Below are 23,505 nucleotides of genomic sequence, written 5' to 3' on the forward strand. Positions count from 1 at the left end.
TGCAGACACAAGTTTCAAAAAGCTACCTTGCTACAGCTGGAAACTCCTGCTTGCGTATTCATGAGTTAACTAAAAAGCATTGACTTAATGGTAAGTTAAAGAACTTTAAATGCAAAAAAAAAAAAAAATCTTTTTTTGGCACAAGCAGTTTCAGTTTGAAGCAGTTTTCAATGCCATTCCGTAAGCCGCATGTGCCTGACACAAAATCAATGTGTTAGCAATAGGAACAATAAATACAGTGCCAAGAAGGAAAAGGATTTAGTTTGGGTTAGCCCTTTGGGGTTTATATATTTAATATGGATAATGTTTTCTTAACCTATGACAATGGGGGATTTTGCTGGTTCCATCATTGAATTTACATATAATAAGTCACACCCCGAAATTCCCTCATCTCTGCAGTTATTCCCTGCTGCCATACCAAACAGTAACATATCCGTGATTACTGAATACCTTTTGGCCCGCAAGTAAACTAAAGGCTGTAATGGGGAAAGGGGGGTGGGGGAGAGAGAAAGAGAACGAGAGAAAGAAAACACACAAGCGCATACTACCATCAGCCTCCATTGATCTGTGGCATGTACATTATCTAGATGACAACATGTTCATCTTCACCAGTAGCCAGTGGGGGAGCTAAAAGCCTAAATGACCACTTAAGAAAAGCTGTTAAATTTGCTTTGCCAGTCGCAGCAGGGCTCCCACCCCTTTGCCCTTCCCCACCCCTCCTCTCCACACGTGTTTTTGTGTTTGGTGGAAACAAGGGGTGGCATTTCAGTAGAAAGCATGTTGAAAAGCCCAATTCTGGCCCTGGGTGTCTGGTTTTGTTTGTGATGATAAATCTGACCATGTATGACCTTTTAAGAAAATATTTGTTAAGATTAGTCAACTCCACCCGCTATATTGCGATAACCATGATATACCGTCATTTGTCAAGAAGGTTATCATACCGCCATAAAACTAATACCGTGACACCCCTATTGCTGAGCAATCTTTTTCACAGAGCCCATGTTAGGTAAGAATTGGTGCAAGTCACACCATGTGAGACTACACAAGTTGGTAGTGTGACTAGGCAGCCAGGCCGATCTCAAGAGGGTTACATGTGAGCTGTACAGATGAAATCAGTCAATACAAGTAGCCAAGTAACACTTATACTCCAAGTTTCAGTTATAAATAATTATTTAACATCAGTTTTAACATTCTTTAAAAGGGCAATTCTTTTTAACAGTTACAGTAACTTTTGCCAATATTTTCATGATCAGTCATGCTGGTGAATACTCTTTGGATATGCACAACACACTTCTCCTACACCCTAAAGTGCCTTCAATTACAAGGAGAATACTGACATTTATATATCACACCAATGTACTTGTTAGACTGAGTTGCAGAAAAGAAGAGTTAAGGAAAATGAGAAGGTTAGAACAGTTTCTTAACAAGGTGAGGACAACAGAATCATCCAATGAAGTCTCAGTTTTCAACAAGCTACAACCTATGAGGGACAAGCAATTCCAAGGTCAATGGATTTAGAAGAACGCCTGTAGGGAGCCCGTACAGACAATGGGCCTCATTACACAGTAGGAGGTAACCATGCCGCTATTAGCGGCATGGCTACTCCCTTGCCGGGTACCGGGTCGGCGGTATGGGGACTTACCGGGTCATTCCGACCCTGGAGGACCCGGTAAGTACCCATTCCAAATACCACTCCCCCCTTCCCATTTGAGCCCCCATAGAGCTCAAATGGAAATGGGGAAGGAGCTAATAACGGTACCGCAATTTGCGGTACCGTTATTAGCTCTGAAGTCCCTCAGCGAGTCCCGTCCTTAACGTCTGGTCAGACCAGACGTTAAGGATGGGACCCGCTGAGGGACCTCGTAGTAGGGCGCTAAGGGATTACCGGCACCGGTGACCTTACCGGTGTCGGTAATCCCTTAGCGCCTACCGTGTAATGAGGCCCAAAGTCTAGAGTCTGATGCACTTGAATGAAGTCAGATGTGTTCAAAAGGAAATCAGTGAAGACACACAGGCTGTTAGGCCTGTGCAAAGGGAGTCGAGATCAACTCAGAAAGTAAGCAGGTGCAGGTCTCAAGTGAGACAGCACGACTTAAAGCAAGAAGGTAAGTACCGCCAGGCCCGAAAAAGTGCCTTTGGTTATAAGAAAGGGGCCCAGCTGGATTCTGTCTTGCAAAGCAGACCCTAGTTCCTGAGCCTCAGTCGTGGAGACAAGAGGGAGGACGTCTGGAGGGCTCCTGCAGGAAGTACTCAGGAAGGTCGTCAGCAGCTACAGGTTTTCTTCGTTTCAGCTGCACTGCGCGGTTTCAAAACTTTGCAAACAGCACTGATGCAGAACAGTGGACACCGGTTGGCCTTTCCTTGCTCCCTCGGTCCTGCACTCTGGTGAGGGGAATCTGGATCACGATTTCCTAATCTGGAGTATCTTTAGGAGACTTCTAGAGCTTTTGGTTGGATTCATTCCGCAGCAGACATTGCACTCTGTTATGGACACTCAACCCCTGGCATTAGTCTTCTGAAGCAACTGAGAGGCACAGCAAGTCGGGGATTGAGCCAAAGTGGAGTTTGTCTCGGGTTAGTTGGTCGCACTAACCCAAGGGGAGAAGTCGTTCCGTCAGAGCTTCTCTGTCGAGGTGAAACAGGAGGTCAGCCCAGCAGCAGGGCTTCACCGGGCAAACTGTTAGGCAAAGTCTGTATGCAGTACCCTCTGGGAACACTAGAAACAACTTTAACTAGAGGTATAGGAAACCCAACCTTTGGTATAAGCTTGTACTACACAGTTTTGGTAGCGTGTGCGCAGCCAGGCTTATCTCAAGAGGGGTCAATGTGAGCTGTAGTGGAGTTACACAGAGATTTACAGTTACAAGTATTCAAATATACTCTTACACTCAAGGAATCTTGAATAAACAATTCTTAATTAATTTATCAGTCAGTTAGAATAAGCCTTCTTCGGAAGGGAGCAATATAACAGTAACACTCCAATACACTTCATGAAATACACAATCTTACTATCTCTAAATGAACAACTTACTTACCAAACTGGTAACTTTCTTTCGATGGGATGTTCCTCCGACGTATTCTACATCTATGACATGGAATGTCCACAGCTGTGTGCACTTCGGAAACTTTTCAGCAGAGGGCATCCTGCGTCGATGATGTCAAGCTGATGTCCCTCGAGGGCCTCCATTGAGGGTCGACGTCACCAGATGTTATAGAAGATCGCACAGCGCCCGTTGCCTCAGTTTAGTTTTTTTCTCCCAGAACGTGTGACACCAGTTTCCTGCCAGTATAACAGCCTACAGCCTTGCGGAAATGGAAGCTGTAATCACAGAGGAACTTCTGTAGAGGGGCAGGCTGGAAGGGCGATGTGGAATACGTCGGAGGAACATCCCATCGAAAGAACGTTACCAGTTTGCTAAGTTACTTGTTCTTCAAAGGGATTGTGTCCTCCAACGTATTCCACATCTATGACAGACTCCCAAAGCAGTACCACACTATGGAGGAGGGAAAGAATTTAGAATATGAAATTTAGAGTACTCAATCAAATGGCTGAATAGAGGATTGCCTTACCAAAGGCCAATTCCTGCCCATGGATGGAATCCAGGGACTAGTGTTTTACAAAAGTTTGGACAAAAGCTCATGTGGCTGCTTAACAAATATTCCGAATAGGAACACCCCTTTGTAGAGCACTGGAGGCAACCACACCCCTAGTGGAGTGAGCCCGTAAGCCTACCGGAGGGCCGTTCCCTGCCAAACGGTAGCACTCAGTGATCAAAACAATCCATCTGGACAAGGTCTGTTGGGAAACAGCCTGACCCAAGCGGTGTCCAGCATAACCTACAAAAAGCTGATCGTCCACTCTAACCCGGAACATCCGTGAAAGATAAAAGCTCAAAGCTCTCCTAGGATGGATCCAACCTATGGAGCCTCTCCTCTTCCTTACCAGGATGCAGAGGAGGATTAAAAAGCCGTAAGAATCACCTTCTGGCTCAAATGAAATTCAGACACAACCATCGGAAGAAAAGAAGGTCGCACCCGCAGGACAATCCTGTCCTTATGAAAAACAGTAAAGGGTGGCTTGGCAGAAAGTGCCTGCAATTCACTCACTCTGCGTGCGGAAGTAACCGCAACTGAAAACACAGTTTTAAAAGACAAGAGTGTAAGGGCTCAAACGTAGCTCCCATCAAAAACTTTAAAACCAAATTCAAAACTCAATCCGGCACCTGGAAAGGGGACGGTGGAAACACATTAGACAGTCCTTTCAGAAACTGCGAAATCAAAAGGCATCTTAAAATAAGAACACTCTTCAGACGAGCGCTTAAATATAGACAGCGCCGCCAGGTATCCCTTAAATGGTACCCACTTGAAGGCCCTTGTGGGCTAAAGAAAGCAGAAAAGACAACACCATAGGAATGGAACATTGGAAAGGATCCACATTCTGACCCCTGCACCAGTCGCAGAACTTCCGCCAACGGCACAGGGATTTTGTTGCAGACCGTCTGGCCGAAAGCAACACCTCCATCACGTCATCCAGGAGGTCCCAATCCTTGTATCGCAACCTTTCAGATACCAAGCATGAAGGTTGAGAGATCGGACCTCTGGATGGTGAACCTGACCCCCATCCCCCCTCGTGAGAGCAGACCGTCTCGGTAGGGAAGACGGCGTGGAGGGCAGATGGACATGTCGAGAAGGTCCGGGTACCACGCTCTTCTGGTCCAATCCAGAGCGATGAGGATCATTCGGAAACCGAACCTCCGCAACACCTGAGGAATGACGGGGACCGGAGGAAACGCATAAAGCAGTGGAAAGACCACTCCACTACAAACTCGTCCCCTAAGGCTCCTCTTGGGGGAAATTCCTGCAAGCAGATTCTCTCGCACTTCCGGTTGACACTGGTGGCGAAGAGATCCACCTGTGGGGTTCCCCAAAGGTCAAAGATCTCCAAAAGGACTTCCTGAGCCAACTCCCACTCGTGAGAGACCGTGCTCTGCCTGCTCAGAGCGTCCGCCGCTGCGTTTTCGTCTACGGCCAGATGAACTGCCGAGATCAAGATTTCCTGTTGGATGGCCCAGAACCAGAGCTGCATAGCTCCCTGCACCACCCCCCTCTTTTTGTTGAGGTAATGCATGGCCGCTGTGTTGTCTGTCATAATCAGGACAGTCTTCCCCCACACAGACAGCAGAAAAGCTCTAACAGATTGATGTGGAGTCTGGACTCCGACAGAGACCAACGGCCGCTGGCTGTAAACTCGTTGGCATGAGCGCCCCATCCTGTGAGGGAGGCATCGGTCACGATCGTCACCTCCGGCCATGTTTGCCAAAACGGTGCCCCCTTCATCAGATTTCCTTCGTCGGCCCACCATAGAAGATCCTGGGCAACCAAGAGTGGAATCTGAATGGGATCCGACATCTTGCCGGAGAATTGTGACCTGTGACCACTGCATCTTGAGAGCCCACTGCAGACATCTCATCCGCAGTCTGGCCTCTGGCACCAGAAAAATGCAGGATGCCATGAGGCTGAGCAACCTTAAGAATTCGAAAGCTGGGAGACTCTGGGCACGTTGAAACTTGTCCACCATCTGCAGAATGTGATGAGCCCTCACCTGGGGAGGCGAACGCTGAACCAGGGACGTGTCGAGCACTGCTCCAATGTATTGGAGCCACTGGGAAGGTGTCAAATGCAACTTCTTCAAATTCACGGAGAAGCCCAGCTTGTGAAGGGAATGGCAGGTGACGGATAGATGATCTAGGGCTTGCTCGGGAGAACGCGCCCTGATCAGCCAATCGTAAAGGTAGGGGTAGACCTGAATTCCCCCTCTCCTGAGGTACTCTGCCACAACCACCATCAGCTTGGTGAAGACCCTTGGGGCAGAGGTCAATCCGAATGGCAGGACCCGAAACTAAAAGTGCGAGTCGCCAGCCGCGAACCTCGGGTACTTCGTGTGCTTGGGATGAATTGGCACAAGACAGTAAGCATCCTTGAGGTCCAGAGACACCAACAAATCCTGAAGTTGAAGTGCCTGGAGGACTTGAGAAAGAGTGCCCATCTTGAACTTGTCCTTCCTGAGAAGCTTGTTCAACCAACGGAAGTCCATGATGGGTCTCAATCCCCCCCAAAGTCTTTCATTGGGATAAAAAAATAAGGGGAATACCATCCCTTGTTCCTCTCCGCTACAGTCACCAGTTCTATGGCGCCTTTCTCCAGCAGGGAGAGGATTTCCTGCGTAAGGAGCAGATCCGGATGCTTCAAAGAGCTTCCCCGGTGGATTGTCGCGAGGCCGCTGAAGGAAGGGAAGGCAGTAGCCGTGGGCTACGATATCCAGAACCCACACATCTGAAGTAATGGTACGCCATTCTCCAAGATGCTGCGCAAGTCTGCACCCGACCGGCAAACCATGGGACATGGCCTCATGACTGAGCTGGCGCAGCTGCAGCAGGGCTTGAGGGCAAAGAGGCAGCTGCCCGAGCGGCTTTGGTACCCGAGTACCCTGTCCACCACGGGTACCCTTACGGTGGCCCTTTTGACTGGCAGCTCCTCTCGATCTACCAAAAGAGGAGTAGAAACGAAAGGAACCTCCCCTCCATTGCTGTCCCCTAGGACAAAAAGGCTGAGGTTGACGTACTGCAGCGCTCAAAGACTTTGCTGCAGCATTGGAGGTCTGCAACCTCTCAAGGCTGTCAGCCTTGCTGCCAAATAAATGAACGCCATCAAAGGGCATGTTCAGAAGACGGGCTTGCACATCAAGAGCAAACCCCGACTTACGCAACCACGCAAACCTGCGTAGGACGGTGCTCACAGCCATGGACTGGCTGACACAGTCTGCCGTGTCCAACCCCGACTGAAGGGATTCACACATAGCATCCTTGCCATCACGCACAAGTGCTAGGAAGCCATCCTTTTCCTCCCCCTCGGGAATATGCCGCGAAGGAAGCACAGTTCGCTCACATTGAGTTGTCCGTGAGAAAGTGAGTCGGGAAAGGGGGAGGGGAGGGTTGACTTCTTAGGTATCCTACCTGGTAGGATGGGGAAAAGGTATTACGGGGAAGGAGATACCTCATCTCACCTTCTGATGTCCCACCTCCACTCCTCGAAGACCTCATCCAGGTGATCCTCCCGCACAGGTTCACCCCCAGGAACTGGATCCAAAAGCGATGGCTGTGTCCTGGCCGTCTGGATGAGAAATTCTCCTCCCCCCTCACCCCCCTGCCCAACAACTAGCAGGTGAGACGCTTTCAGGTTTCTCACAGTACAAGCACTACTAGTCCGCAGAGATTCAATCCTAACTTCAGAAGTCCATCCCTTAGATGTATGGGGCCTGGTGCCCAAAAGTTCAACAAAGTTCCATACAGTTTTGTGAAGCTGGAAGAAAATGAAGGTAGGATCTCTGGGGTCCAGTGAACAGTTCAAAGTGTCAGGGGACTAGTTAAACTAGTTAACAAACGTGTTCCCAACTTTCAAAGTGGTTGTGTGAACAAGCAATGGCAAAGTCAAAGTAATCTAAAGGTTTCTGAAAGTTATCAAACTTTTGAAATGGAGTAAAGGGGGTTCAGGTCAGTATTGCTACAACTCACCCCCGTACTATGATTCTTCAGAGGACTTCACAGGTTGTTTGAAGCGGGTCCAAGGTCGCATTTTCCACCGTCAGCCTGGTCTCTCGATTCCCAGGGGTTGCAGGCTCAAGCAGCTCTCAGGTCGGTGTCCAATGCTGGTGCAAGGTCTCCCAGTTGAAGAATGCAGCAGAACTCGATGCAGAGCACCTCTCTGGACAGGAATGGACGCGTGTAAGCAGTTTTGGACGATGACCATCGATGCACTGCGACGAAAAGGGATTCACTTGCCGCGGTCAGACTTTCCCTCCATCTCAGGACCACGACATTTCAGAGGTAAGTCTTGTTGCACAAGCTGAAGATCCCCCAAGTTCCAGGCCTCAACTCGGAACAGCGACGTCTGCACCACGGTAGCCCAAACTCGGAGCTCGTCAGCCGCAGTGCAGTTCTGGGGCACTTCCGAAGTCTCTTCTTCATAGGACTCAGAGCTGATGTCAACAATGGATGTTTCCCCCCCGCCCCCCCATCCACTCCAAGGGATGCATCTCCTTCACATGACTGCTGAAGATTTTCCTCAGGTCAGGGCTCTACCAAGGAAGCAGCAGAAGTTGGTCGCCAAGCCTTCTTCCGACAGGTCCACAGTCTCTTTGCAAGTCTTGTAGCTGGACAGGAGTCTTGGCTCCTTCAGTTTCTTCCAGCACTCACTCCTCTGCAATCTTCCTCAGCAGTTTACAGAAAGGGGCAATTGGCTGTTCAATCAGGACAGCCAGACCTCCAGTGGGAGCTGGTCCCAATCAGGCACTCTGACAAAGGACAGGGTGTGCAAAACTCATCCCCCACTTCCTGCCTGCCCAGACACTCTGGAGCCTAGGCGGGGACACCCAAGGGTGCCCATTGTTAGGGAGAATTCTCAGAAATGTGCCAATTTGTCTCTACCTTAGAGACCCCCAGCTTCTTTACTGGACTTTAGGACTTTTAATTTCCAACCTGGAGAAAGCGAGACCTTTTTCCCACCCTCTCATGTATTTTTCTGTGATTTATACTCTGTTTCTTTTGACTTTGGAGTCTGACAAACTCCATAGGCATCCTCTTTACATTGTGACACACAACACCTTCAGTGCAGTGGCACAGTGAAGTCTTAGACTTCCCAAAGGTTTAAATACCTTCTCTTGGTAAAACTACTGTTTCCAAGAGCAGTGAAGTGAAGTGAAACTGACTTAACTTACATTTTGTAACTTTCTAGATCCAGCACACACTATCTTACAATATGGTGCTGGAGGGGTTACTTAGTATCCCCTTTGTCTAGTTTCTCATGTAACATTTTTATGTTACCCATCCTACAATGAATGGTTGGTGACAGTGGTTTACTTTTTACTACCATTGTGTGTTTTTACCACGGGCTGCGTTCGCAGCTGCAGCAAGGCACCCTTGGGTGCCCTTTTTGTCAAAATGGCCCCAGTCTTGTTTTTTTGCCATTTCCTGTTGGAAAGTTCCTTCTTGAGATTTACTCTGCGCACCAAACCAGGTTTGATCCCTTTCTTCATTTTTTCTTTGGCGGGTTTCACAAGTGAAGCTCGCCTCTGGCCCCAGTATGTCTGGAGGGGCAGGAAGTGAGGGAGGTGCCTGTAGCACCCTGTGCTTAATCCCCTTGGTTACAGGAATGCACTGAAAGGTTTTTGGTCGGCTGGCTGTCCTGCAAGGACAGCCACACTGCTGTATGATTGACAGCTAGGCTGGAATGAATGGGAGAAACCTGCATAAAAAGGCAAGGCTTTTGGCTTGGAAGACAGAGTCGACCACTGGACGAAGGAATCTTAAGAACTTGGAAGAGACGCCTGCTGCAACTCCTGGACCGTTGGTTTGCCCAGTGAAGCTACAGAAGCCCTGCAAGGACGACTTCTCCCTTCGGTTGGTGGAACCAATCAACCACAAAGTGAACTGGTTTGGACATCCTTTGGGAGCTGGCTGTACTTTCACTGCTGCTGGAACCGAAGTGCCAGGGAGAGGAACACCAGATCGAGTGGATCGCTTTTAAGTAGGTCCCGAACACCAGGAAGATCCTCCGGATTTCCCTGAAGCAGGACTGACCAAGCCTCAGCCACCGCAACAGAGTGCTGGACCCCAGATGCAAGGAAAGTCTGAAGTAGTATTCAAGAACCGCGGTGTTGCTATTTGCTGTCAGACGCAAGGAGCTGAAACCTCAAAGTGCCGCTGAATTGAAGTTTGCCCATTGCTGCCGCCGACCTTCCCGTTGTGTTGTAGGAGTCCCCAGAAGTCCTCCCTCTTGTTCCCACGACTGAGGCACAGGAACAACAGGATCTACAGAGCCACACAAGAACGGAAGCCAGCTGGAACCATTTCTTCTAACCAAAGGTACTGTTCACCTAAGAGGACATACCTCTTGTTGTGTAGCCTTACTTGCTCTCAGTGGAGATTTGTCTTGGTTGCCATTGTAGAGTTGCTTTGAATGGGCAAGACTTACTTACCTGCAAAGAAGATCTTCAGCTCCCCTAGACTTTGCTCAACTAACATGGGCTGTCCTGGCTCCCTGAGAGACTTCTTACCTCTGACTATGTGCCTTTACCTTTCCCCTAGGAAAGGGTTACCTTTACTTGACATTGGAAGGTTTAAAAAGTACTTACCCGTTTCTGAATTATTTGTTAACCTTTGTTTTAGGCCCCAATCTAACCTTTGCACCATACTCAGTATTGCTCTAAATGCACCAGTGATAAATCAATGTCCACAGTGTCCAAGCTATTTAAGTCACCCGAAGGTGTAGAAGTGTCTGTGTGCAATCCCCTATGGGATCATATGATTTAGAAAAACAGTGTGTTTTTGAAGTATATTATAATTGTTACATGTTTTTCTCCCTTCTGAAGAAAGCTTTTATAACTGACTGTTAAATTAATAATTGTTTAATCAAGAAACCGAGTGTAAGTGCGTATTTGAATGACTGTCACTGCGAAACTCTGTGTTACAACTTTACTGCTCACATTGACCCCTCTTGAGATAAGCCTGGCTGCTCAGCTACACTACCAACCTGTGTAGTACAAACTTATACCATAGGTTGGGTTACTATTGCCAGGAGGTCAAGGCTGCTGTAGTCTTCCAAAGGATACTGCACACAATCTTGCCTAACACCCACCAAAGGACACACACACACAAACACACAGGCACGCACACACACGCCTTCTCTTCCCAGAATGGTAGAAGGGCTGACGAAGAACAATCATGCTAGTAATGGAGAAAAAAGAAGGAGCCCCTGCATTAGTACTCAGGTGCCCCTATTGTGCACTACAGAGACTATGTACATAGCCTGCGATAGAAAAATCAAACAGTTGGTAGGACACATCCACTGCCACCAGCCATAACTAGGAGTTTGCCTATTTGCCATTAAAGTTACAGGAACCGAGAGAAGGGGGATACGGAGTATCCCCTTGGCACTCCACATAAGGTGGTGTGTGCCAATCTCTCAGACGAACAAGTTACTTCTTACCTTGTAACGTTCTTTCAATGGGATGTTCCTCCGACGTATTCCTTATCTTAGATATCTCTTTCCAGCTTTGCTGGCCTCGGAAAACTTTTTCTCTAGAGGGCGCTGCGCGTCGATGTCCGCCGAGTCGATGTCCCTCGACAGCCGCCGTATCGACGTCGACGTCATCCCCGCCTATAAAGGCCGCGCGCAGAGTCCGTTGCTCAGTTCCGTTTTGTAGCCCACAATGATTCTTTCTGGACTAGACTAATCACCCTGAAGGAGAGTAAGCTGCAACAACAAGGGAAGTAGTACTGCGGGGATGGATGGGAGGGTCGATGTAACGCTCACCTGATTCCCTCGGAGGCGCGGGTCTTGACTGGGCGGTGAAACCGTCTTCAGCGTTAGGCGTAGGATTCGTTTGGCTCCCGGATTAGGCCCCTTCTTCACTGAAAATTTGACCTGAAGGGTGAGGTGTCTGCAAGTAGAAAATCTAGGTATTAGTGGCTGGAAGGTTGGGAGAAATTCCAAGCCCCTCTCTCCCTCTCTCCCCGTGGTACTGGGTTGTAGTCGCGCTCACCTTAAATAGGTGAATGCCGGGCTCTCCATCCTGCGTCTTGTGCAGGGGCGCTGGGTCCAGTTACTTCACTGGATTCGAGTTCAGCCTCTTGATTGCAGAGGGTGATTTGAGAGCGATGCCGCTGTTTGCTGCACGAGCGTGACTTGTAAGTATTAAAGTTCTTTTTAGATTGCTCTCTTTTAATGTCTGTGTCTTTTTCCTTTTCAGTTGCTGCCGGTGCCAAAGAAGATGCCCTCCCGGTTCGTGGCAATGAACGAAGCAAGAAGATGAATAGGATGGCACGTAAGAAGAAAGGCTGCTCTAGGGCTGTAGAATGCACCTTAATGTCTCTTTTTGTCTTTACAGGTGAAGGAATTCGGCGTGAGCAGAGTTGGGGCGAGCGTAACGCAGGTAAGTCGTTTTGCAACTAAGCGTTAGTAACCAATGTTCTTTGTCTTTGCAGGCCCGATGCCGGTCGAGAAATGCAGAAAAAACGCCTTGGATGCTGCCGATGGATCGGGTAAGTTGAAGCGCCAACCTTGCTTTTGCCTAACCTGTGCCTTTTGTTTTTGCAGGAGTTGCTGAAGACTGCAGATTGGTTCCAGCAGGTAATTTTCTTATTCACAGGATCCGGAGCTGAAGATTCCCTGGAGCTGACACGGTGAGCGTCCTGCTGCAGATGCAGAATAACGCGAAGCACGTTGCACCAATCGGGTGTGGTTTAAATAGCCCACAGGAGTGCTTAGGTGTCTCCTTCCACAGCCTCGCCCAGGTAAAAGAGTTCCTGCTTCCAGAAGGGTTCCAGCATCAATGATCCAGGGAGTGGTGCCTGCCCCACCCAGAAGAAAAAGTAGTCCCTGCCAGAAGAGAATGAAACATCATTCTGCTGGTAAGTAAGCAGCATGGTCTGCTGCAGGTAGGTCCACCCAAGCACTTTCACACTTATGAGCCCGGCGCTTCCTGTGCCGGGACTGGTCCATTTTATGAGCCTGGCACCACCGGTGCCAGGACAGGGTCCAAAAGGTCCCCATTGGGACTTGCTGGCGCCGATGGTATATGTTATGAGCCTGCTTCCAAGGGTGTTGGGTTGGTCCTGACTCCTTGGAAGCAGTGGTCATGACAGCCGATAAGGAATACGTCGGAGGAACATCCCATCGAAAGAACATTACAAGGTAAGAAGTAACTTGTTCTTCGAAGGGATTGTGTCCTCCGACGTATTCCTTATCTTAGATAGGCTCCCATAGCAGTATTCTGTTATTGGAGGTGGGAGTACTGACTTCATGCTTCCTTTTATTGATGAATAGCGTGCAATACTGCCCTTCCAAACCTAGTCTCTTGACTGGAGGAGGAATCCAAGTTGTAAAACCGTGTAAAATATGGACGGACGACCATGTGGCAGCCGCACATATGTCTCTAACTGGCACTCCTCTTTTGAGGGCTGATGAAGCTGCGATACCTCTGGTCGAATGAGCCCTAAGATTTTGAGGGGGCTCTTTTCCTGCCTGTTTATAACATTCCAAAATGGCTAGAATGATCCATCTGGAAATGGTCTGCTTAGGTTATCGGTAACCCCAGCTTGTGACCTGCGTAGCCTACAAACAGCTGGTCTGCTTGTCTTATCTTAGCCAGTCTACTGATGTAAAAACTTAAAGCCCTTCTTGGGTCCAGCCTGTGTAACCTCTCTTCCTCTTTCCCCGGATGAGGAGGAGGATAGAAAGATGGGAGGGTAATCTTCTGAGTGATATGGAATTCAGAAACCACCTCTGGGAGGAAATTAGGCTTCACTTGCAGAACAACTTTGTCTCTGTGAAAGATTGTATGAGGGGGTTTACAATAAAGAGCTTGTAACTCGCTCACCCTTCTAGCAGATGTAAGTGCTATTAATAAAACAGTTTTAAGGGTAAGAAATCTTAACGAATAAGAATGGAGTGGAGTGGTTCGAAAGGTGTGCCCATCAGGAAAGTTAGGACTAAGTTTAAATCCCAGAGGGGAACCTGGAATGGTCTTGGGGGATAAACGTTAGTTAACCCCTTTAGGAACTGTATTACCAAGGGTAATTTGAAATAGGATGGTTCTTCCGCAGTGCGCTTAAAGATGGATAGCGCTGCGAGATAGCCCTTAATGGTGCCAACTTGAAGGCCTGAATTCGCTAAATAGAGTAGGAAGGACAAAACCATTGGTGTACCACATGAAAAGGGGTCGATATTCTTTTCTCTACACCAGCTGCAAAATCTGTTCCAACGGCAGCGGTAAAAAGACTGTTGCTGGCCTCCTTGCCGAAAGCAACACCTCCATATCATCAGCAGGGAGGTCCCAATCCTTGTACCTCAGCCTTTCAGAAGCCAAGCGTGAAGGTTGAGGGTTTTGATGTCTGGATGGAGAACCTGACCTCCCTTCTGTGAGAGTAGATTCTGAGTGGAAGTCGAAATGGAGGGCAGATGGACAAGTCTAGAAGGTCCAGGTACCACGTTCTCCTGGCCCAATCTGGGGCAATTAGGATCAAGGTTTTCCGGAATCTTCTCAACCTCCTGATCATTTGAGGAATGACAGGGACCGGTGGGAACGCGTACAGAAGTGGAAACTCCCAGTCCACTATGAACGCGTCTCCCAGAGCTCCTCTCGGGGGAAATTCCTTTGAACAGAACAGATCGCACTTCCTGTTGACACTGGTGGCGAACAGATCCACCTGAGGGGTTCCCCAAAGGGCGAAGATCTCTTGAAGGACTTCCTGAGCTAGTTCCCACTCGTGGGAGACTGCTCTGCCTGCTCAGAGCGTCCGCTGTCAAGTTCTTCTCTCCGGCTAGGTGAACTGCCGATAGAGAGATTCCTTCTTGGATTGCCCAAAACCAGAGCTGCATCGCCTCTCTACACAGAGGTAGTGATCCTACGCCTTCTCTTTTGTTGAGGTAATGCATGGCCACTGTGTTGTCCGTCATTATCAGGACATTCTTCCCTTGTACAGATGGCAGGAACGCCTTCAGCGCAAGTCTGATGGCCCTCAGCTCTAACAGGTTGATATGTATTCTGGACTCCGATGGAGACCAACGACCGCTGATGGTCAAGTCGTTGGCGTGGGCTCCCCACCCCGTGAGCGAGGCATCCGCGACTACTGTTATCTCTAGCCAGGGTTGCCAAAACTGTTCTCCTTTCAGAATGTTCTCCTGACAGGCCCACCACTGAAGGTCTCGAGCCACCCTGTCGGGAACCTGAAGAAGATCTGTCATTCTTCCTGAGAATTGTGACCACTGAGTTCTCAGTGCCCACTGGAGAGATTCCATTCTCAGGCGAGCCTCTGACACTAGGAAAATGCAGGATGCCATGAGGCCTAGCAACCTCAAAAAGTCGAAGGCTGGGAGACGTTGGGCATTTTGGAACTTGGTAACCATCTGTAGAATATCTTGAGCCCTCACCTCTGGTGGCGAGGCTTTTCCCCAGGGAAGTGTCCAGGATCGGTCCGATGAACTGGAGTCTCTGTGATGGTATCATTTGTGACTTCTTTAAATTGAGGGAGAAGCCCAGTCTGTGAAGGGAGTGGCAAACGTGATTTAGCTGGATCTGAGCTTGTTCCAAAGATACAGCCCTGATCAACCAATCGTCCAGGTAGGGGTAGACGTGAATCCCTTCCCTCCTTGCAGCCACTACCGACATTAACTTGGTGAAAACCCTCGGGGCGGAGGTCAGCCCAAATGGCAGCATTCGAAATTGATAATGAGAGTTGCCAATTGCGAACCTCAGGTATTTCCTGTGTTTGAGATGGATAGGCACATGGAAATAAGTGTCCTGAAGGTCCAGAGATACCAACCAGTCCTGGAACTGAAGGGCCTGAAGGATCTGAGAAAGAGTTACCATCTTGAATTTGTCTTTCCTGAGGAATTTGTTCAATTCTCGCAAGTCCAAGAGGGGTCTCAGTCCTCCGTCTTTCTTTGGAATGAGAAAGTAAGGGGAGTACCAGCCCTTGTTCCTCTCTGCTACAGGTACCGGTTCTATGGCACCTTTCTCTAGCCGGTCTAAAATTTCCTGCAAGAGGAGCGGATCTGGAGCTTTTTGAGAACTGATCCCCGGTGGATGACTGAGGTATGCGTAGGAGAGGCAGGCAGTAACCTTGGGCAACTGTTTCCAATGCCCAAGCATCTGACGTGATAGCCTGCCATTCCGCCAGATGTTGAGTTAACCTGCCTCCTACAGGTGTCTTGTGAGGGAAGTCCTCAGAGTGGTTTTGGGGCGGCTGATGCAGATACCAATGGTAAAGAGGCACCTGCTCTTGCTGCGGCTTTTGAATATCTACCCCGTCCACCTCGGGTAGTTCTTCTTTGTCCCCTTTGAGCCGGTCGTCCTCTACCTCTTCCGAATGCGGAGTAGAAGCGAAAGGACTTGCCTCTCGCAGAGGATCTTGAGGAACGAAAAGGTGTCTGACGATTTGCAGCGCCTAGGGATTTTGCTGCTGCCTTTGATGTTTGCAGTTTTTCTAAACTGTCATCCGCCTTTTTCCCAAACAAAGAAGAGCCATCGAATGGCATGTTCAAGAGCCTGGCTTGCACATCTGCGGCAAAACCAGACTTTCTCAACCAAGCGAATCTCCTGGTTGTTGTACTTGCCGCCATTGCTCTGCTGATACTGTCAGCCGAATCAATGCCCATCTGGAGGGATTCACACATAGCGTCTTTACCGTCCTGTATGGTATTTAGGAACGCCTCCCTTTCTTCTCCCTCCGGGATGCAGTCAGCCGCTGTAGAAGCACACTCCCAAAGTGTATGGCTGAATCTAGCAAGGGTGCAAGTAGCATTAATAGATTTTAACGCCATGCTACATGCCGAAAAAACTTTCTTTGCCCTAGCATCATATTTCTTATCGTCCCTGTCCTGTGGGACGGTAGGGTAAGCAGTCTTGATGTCAGTAGAAGATGCTGCCTGTACCACCAGACTTTCTGGGGATGGGTGTCTGGACAAAAACTCCAGGTCTGCAGAAGATACCCCGTATTTAGTAGACAGTTTTTTATTTACTGCCGGGACGACATCTGGGGTTTCCCAGTTCGTCATGATTTTCCTTTGAAGAGCTTTATGAAAAGGCACTACAGGATCCTCCTGTGGACCTTTATCAAGAATATCCGTGAGGTCATCTTGTTGGAAAGCCTGTGAAGGTGTTGACCACCCCATAAATTCTGTGATCCTGGCCATTAAGGCTCTATAGGGGGTTTCAGCATGCTCTCCCGGGTCTGGCCTAGCGAACTCCACCTCAGGGGAAGTGTCTAACCCACTTGCCTCATGTAAGGAATCATGGAGTTCCTTTAACCTGCGTTCTTCTGAGGATAACTCCTCTTGAACTGGGGTTGCAGGTCCCTGCAACTCAAATGTCTCTTCTTGGTCAGATAGTTCTCCTTCTTCCATAATGGAGGACATAGTTCTCAATTGGTCTGAACTCACAAAGGGTGTGAAACCCATCTCCAAGGCAGAGGGTGCCAAACTTGTAATCGGCCTCGAAAACGTCGATGTCGTCGACGCCGAAGGCTTCGAGCGTGGCGTAGAAAACAAAGGCGGAGGCCTCGAGGACCTCGATAGAATTGGGATTCTGCTCGAGGAAGTCGACAATCTCGACGCCATCGAGGACCTGGGGATAGCCACTGGGTGCGCCGCAACCGTGACTTTCCTTGGCGTCGACGCCGGTGTCGAAGATGGCGTCGAGTCGACAGACCCGTGTGTCGAAGGTCCCTTCGACAACGGCGTCAAAGACACCGACCTCGGCGTCGACGGAACCTTCGAAGAAGGTTTCGAGGTGTTAGCTTTACTCGAGGGTTCGTGACGCGCTCGAGAAGCTTCCTTCGCCGGGTACTGCGACTCGCGGCGTTTTTGACCTTCGGGTCTTTCGACCAGAGCATCGCTCTCGGCAGTCTTCGAGAAAGCGGCCTCAACCCCCCCTCGAAGACGCTCATCATATTTTTGCAGAATTCCTCCCATTCAGCCCAGGAACTATGTTTCGTGGAGCAAGGGATTCTCTTAGGAGACACAGAGGAAGAGGAGGACGAAGAAGGGGATCTTCGACATCTCCTCTTCGAGTGCTTCGATCTCGAGGAGTGATGGGACCCACTCCAAGACCTGGAGCGTGAATGGTGACGAGGAGACGAATGTCTCGACTTCGTCGAAGAAGAAGCTTTTGAAGTCTTACCTTTTTCCAGCTTCCACCTATGCTCCTTCAGGGCCTTAGCTGTCATGGACATACAGTCCTCGCGCTCCGAACAATGGTGTTCAGCTCCCAAACACCACAGACAAACTCTTTGAGGGTCAGTCAGCAACATCTTTTTCCCACAGTCTCGGCATTTTTTTAAGCCGGACCGAGGGGTCGTCGGTTCCGACGAGTAAGCCATCGAGTATGGATCAAATATCTCGAGGAAATAGGATAAATTCTCTACGAAACTGAGCAACGATATTCCGAGGCACTGAGTAAGCGCGGAAAAATGGAACTGAGCAACAGACGCTGCGCGCTGCCTTTATAGGCGGGATGACGTCGATACGGCGGCTGTCGAGGGACATCGTTTCGGCAGACATCGACGCGCAGCGCCCTCTAGAGAAAATTTTTTCCGAGGTCAGCAAAGCTGGAAAGAGATATCTAAGATAAGGAATACGTCGGAGGACACAATCCCTTCGAATATAACGTTTTGGGAGAGATACCAAGTATCTATCCTTAAGAACTGTAGTTACTCTAGGATACGGAAAACAATCTGAAATGAGGACCGTAAGGGTGCCCCCTGCAGCACTGCCCATAAGGAGCTGTGTGCTGCAATAGTAAAATACAGATGCCTTTAAGAGTTATGGAGGAAAAATAGACTCCATAGGACAGTAAAATACAAAGGAAAAAGAGATCCAAAAGACAGAACCCAGAAGAATCAATGAGTGGAAAAAGGCGCCACTCATTGAGGTTTAAAGAAAAAGGTCCAGAGGTCCAGCAGAAAGGGCTGGGGGTCTCACTAGGAGAGGGGATGAAGCATACAAAATGATAAATATCCCTAAAACGTACAACCAAAGATGTATAAGAGAAAAAGGAACCAACTACTTCAAATAAATGCATACATTATTTTTTTTTAATTCTCAATATTCAGATCTCGAGAGAAGTGTGTTCATTTGGTGCACCAGTCATAGAGGCTTCCAGTCTAGCTATTCGTGAACATGGAAGTAAACAAAATATTCAGATATGTATGTCATTGTTGGTCAAGACCAGTATGCTGTAGACAGGACCTTTAATTTTAAATGATTAAAGTACTCTTGGAGAAACTTCCAGCAACTAGTTTTGATATACTACTAAAAAATTGGAAAGAGCAACGCACTTGTATTTTAAAAGATAGCATGACATCCCAGGGGGTGGCATAAAGAAAATCTCAAAGGTGTCGAATGAGAGGACTAGTGTTTTATACTAGGCAAATCTGAATTCTTTTCTTGTGTACGTGTTCACCACAACATCTGAAGCACTGTTCAAAAATTCATTACTCAAAGCCACATTGGCATTACAATCGAAGACCCATTCCATATCTCAGTGCAGTTTTTTCTTACATTCATTTTAATTTCAATGTGAATTAAAAACTAGGACCACATCTATATGGTTTTCCAATTATCTGTTTTATGAACCGCATCCCCACAGTGCCAACATGAATCTTAACTAGGAACCCATCCTACCACGGGCTGCTCGCCTCTATACAACTCTTATTCCAACCCCACTCATTTTAGCACCTTGTCTATGGCTAGCAAGAGTACATCGTTTGGAATTTGAGGTGTGTGCTGCTAAATAAAGTGAAGTGCAATTTATCACATATTCCAAGCAACCAAAAACAAGATCAATCTATGCTGTTTAAGAACTACAACAGTAGGCATCATATCGCACCCGTGGTTAAAACCTTCCACTTTCCGCACATACCACTGCTTCAGTACTACATTACAAAACGGCTCTGCATCACCACGTTGGCCCAGATCGGAGCTGAGCAATACAAACTCTTTTGCATCCAGAATTCCTAGAAAGTCTCACAAATAAGTCCAGTGTTTACCACCGCCCCATCCCCATGTCAACAAGATAGAGAGTAAAACACTTTTATAAAACAAAAAGGAGGTAAAGGAAAAAAAACAAAACAACAATGAATGCTCACCTGGTTCACTACTTCAAAATAGAGGCCAAGAGTCGAGCTGGGATCAAGGCTACATATTTTCCATTGACAGGTACTTCCGGTGCCCAGTTCCTAATGAAAGAAACAAACTGGAGTTTAAATATTCAGCTTTCCCTCAACACTGACAACAATCAGAGTAACAAACTAAAAAGGTAATGCATGTCATTCAATTTCAAGACTTAGTAAAACTGCTCCTGAAAGTGTAACCACGGAGTACAAAGACTGGTAGGATTAAATGAGGTGGGAAAATAATGAATGAAATACCTGCAGACTAGACAACATATTTCCCTCTAGGTTTACCCAATTACTATAGCATGGATCAATATAAAGTTCAGCTTTAGCAAGAGAAAAAACATACCATTCTTACACGGGCCAACACGCAGAGTAACTGTTTTACAAAATGAGGTTGCCACGTGTCATGAAACACCTGTGAAAAGGATGGGATAGATGGAGGAGGTATTGAGGCATGGACATAGAAGAGGGACTAAGCGTTCTTTCACGTTGTACTTTACGTGGAGTAACGCTCTAATCTTTCTACAGGAAGACCAGTGTGCTATAAGTAAACACCAGGTGAGGCGTTGCAACTCCATTGCTCACCAACAGTCCGTTTTTGTACACCATGTGTGGAACAACGCTCCTGTACCGTGTATAACATACGGTATTGTATCCTCCTTTTCCCCGCTTCCCGATTCCCGCTGCAGTGCTACTCGTTGTGCAGTACCGTTCCCTGCATTCCCGCTTACAGTACTGCATTTCTTTCAGCTTTCCTTCCGCTTGCTGCTATAGCGTTTTTGAAGTGCTTTCCATGCAGCCGCTCGGTTCGCACGTATTCCTCGCCTTCATAACTATTCGAATCCGGATCCTTACATCTCAACGCCAGCTCCCTTGTTCAGTACAAACTCATCCCACTCTGGATTATACTCGAACTCCTTCCAACCAGCACCTTTACTGGACGGCATATGTCCTATTGCATTCTGGAATTTATGGTCCTCAGCAAGGAAGCTGAAACTGAAGCGGGATACCTAAAGACCCGCTAAATAACAACTACAGCCGCCTCTACAAGAACACCCCAGGGTTTTTCAGCTAAGGCTTTTCCCTGGTTTGGGGTGGGCTATCCAGGGTCCCCGCTGCCGGGCAGTTTGACTTCCAGGCAAAGTGGCCTCTGGGGGAGCCCATCCCTATCTCTTCAAGAAGAAGCTGCCAGAAAAGAGGACTACAAGTACGTGGAGGGAACGGAAGGTGGAGACCTCTTCTGACGAACCCATCGACTACAACACTGAAACCTCAGGTGAGTAGTGGGGTAATGATAAGGGCACTGCGATTGCTGTGAAACCATCAGAGCCTGAGACCACGTTTTCATAAATTGTACAGTAATTAGTTATAAAGAAACATTTGAAAAAGGAAGCACTGGGTGAGATGTTCACACTGCAGGACAATGTCTCAGCTGAATGAATTGCAGCTGCAAAGTTCTAGATTAGTGTTCCGGAGAATTTTAATTTCTGTGTCAATTTCCTTTAACCTTAGAGACCCCCAGCTCTTTTGCTGGACTCTGGGCTTTTTTAATTTTAACACCCTCATGTGTTTTTCCGACCAGGATTTTTGTGTTTTACTGTTTAATGGAGTCTGGTAAACTCCATAGGCATCTGCTTTTTGCATTGTGACACACAACACCTTTTGTGCCGTGCCACCGAGGAGTCCCTTGGACTTCCCTTAATGTTTAACTACATTTTCTTGCGTGAACTACTGTGCTCAAGAATAGTAAGGACTCCCATCTTACTTACCTTTTCTTTTGTGGGTCCAGCACACACCACACTATGTGGAGTGCTGGAGGGTTACATAATAACACTGTATCCCACTTCTCATGTAACATTCTGTTACACTAACTTGAATGGCTGGTGGCAGTGGTTTCCTTTTTAATACCTTGTGCCATATATCTGCAGGCTGATTTCTCAGCTGCAGTACAGCACCCAAGGGTGACCATTTTCCCAAAATGGCCCCGTCTTCTTTTTTCATCATTTCTTCTCAGTTCTTTCTGGGCCTTTACTTTATTGTTTGAATTGGGGTTGATTCCTTTGTGCATTTTGCCTTTGGAGGGCTTCAGCCCTGAATCCCGCCCAGGCTCTGGTGTGTCTGGAAAGGCAGGAAGTGAAGGAGGGTCCCGAAACGTCCCTGTCCTTTTTCTCTAGGTGTCCCTGAGTGAAACCAGTGCTGATTGGCCGACTAGCTGTACGGCAGAACAGCCACCCCTCTGGATGATCGACAGCTTAGGGCTGTGAATGAATGGGAACTTCCTTAAAAGGTGATGTTTTTGGGACTAGGGGCTGAGTCGACCACTGGAGGACAACATCTGATGAAGACGTGAAGAGACGCCAGCGGCATCCTCCTGGACTGCGAAGTGCCCGGTGAAGCCATGCAGCTGTGCTTACCCAGTTTCCGTTTCGACTGAGAAGACCCGCAATGGACCACTTCCTCCCTTGGGCTGGAGGGACCAACTAGCATTATGACAAGCTTCATTTTGGGGCAACCACCGACTTGCTGTTACTTTCCAAGGCTGCAGAATCCTAATTCCCGGGGACCCCACCCCCCCCCCAACCATTATCAAGTGCATTGTCTTCGGAAGTGCAAATCCGGCCAAAACTTTGTGGGCATTCAGAGAACCCTACAGAAGCAGGAAATCTTCATCCAGAGTCTCCTCATCAGAGCCCAGGACGGAAGGATCAAGTAATTTCCAACCAGAGCTGTTCGTTCTTCTTTGGCACTGAGAAAAAGGCACCAAAACCAAAAAAGGCTGCTGAATCAAGGAGGATCCACTGCTGTCGAGCCTGCCAGACATCCTCCCTTTCGTCAAGACGACCAAAGACCAGCATTCAACTGGAACAAATTCTTCAGTTCACAGGTACTGTGAGGTTTGGGGTACATCTACCTTTTGCACATTGTGGTGCATCTTAGCTTGGTGTGAGAAACCTGAAGGTGACTCCCTGTCTAGTCCCCGGCCATCGCTTTTGGATCCAGTTCCTGGGGGTGGACCAGTGCAGGAGGATCACCTTGATGGGGGGGGGGGGGTCCATTGGGAGTTGGACACCAACGGGTGAGACGTGGTATCCCCCTTCTTTAAACACTTTCCCCCATCCTACCACGTAGGAGATTCCAAAACACTGCCCTCCCCACTCCCTTTTCTGACACAAACACTTTCGCACAACACGAAAGACAACAGACTAACACCAGAACCATTTACCTGACATGTCCCAATACAAGGGTCAGGTAAAGTCAGGCAATTGACCCGAATCACACACACCGGACAACCCTTTCCCTTCCCCACAGGGATAAAGGTTGAAGCACGAGAGCACAGGGCGGGCAAGGCAGACCGCATGACGTGCGAGCTAACTCCGCACGGCAGTTCAAGAGAAGGAGAAAGCCAGCACAAGTCGAAGATACCAAGGGGAGAAGTGACCTTGCCCTTATCGACAGAGATCCGTGAAGCCTCAAGAGAAGGAATTGTAAAACAGCGGACAATAGCCAGTGTGTGTTGCAGCAGATGTCAACAGTGCCAGGGTGCCTCCTCAGCTGACAGCCAAGCTGGGGAGAGACGCATGGCCCAATGGTACCAGCCTTGATTCTACCAAGAAGCACTTCATCACAGCCGGTGAGTCGAGGGGAGAGCCGATAAAGAAATCGAACTGTGTTGAACGAAGTAGCAAGTGGCTAATTGAATTTTGGATAAAGAAAGAACTGTTGATAAAAAAGAAAAGGGGAGAGCCAGCATTGTAGAATCAAACACCACGTG

At 48.3% G+C, this 23,505-nt stretch overlaps 1 protein-coding gene across 1 annotated transcript in view; it reads right to left on the reverse strand.

Moving 5' to 3' along the window:
• The window catches only part of SEC23B (SEC23 homolog B, COPII coat complex component), a 474,773-nt gene that overhangs the window by 209,077 nt on the left and 242,191 nt on the right, over positions 1–23,505 (reverse strand). Inside the window, exon 12 of the mRNA XM_069607535.1 lies at positions 19,704–19,793. Within this exon, the coding sequence (XP_069463636.1) occupies positions 19,704–19,793 (90 nt within the window). The remainder of the gene's footprint in view (positions 1–19,703; positions 19,794–23,505) is intronic.

Source organism: Ambystoma mexicanum, chromosome 4q (assembly GCF_040938575.1).
Source record: "Ambystoma mexicanum isolate Mex_15411 chromosome 4q, UKY_AmexF1_1, whole genome shotgun sequence".
Taxonomy (NCBI): Eukaryota; Metazoa; Chordata; class Amphibia; order Caudata; family Ambystomatidae; genus Ambystoma; species Ambystoma mexicanum.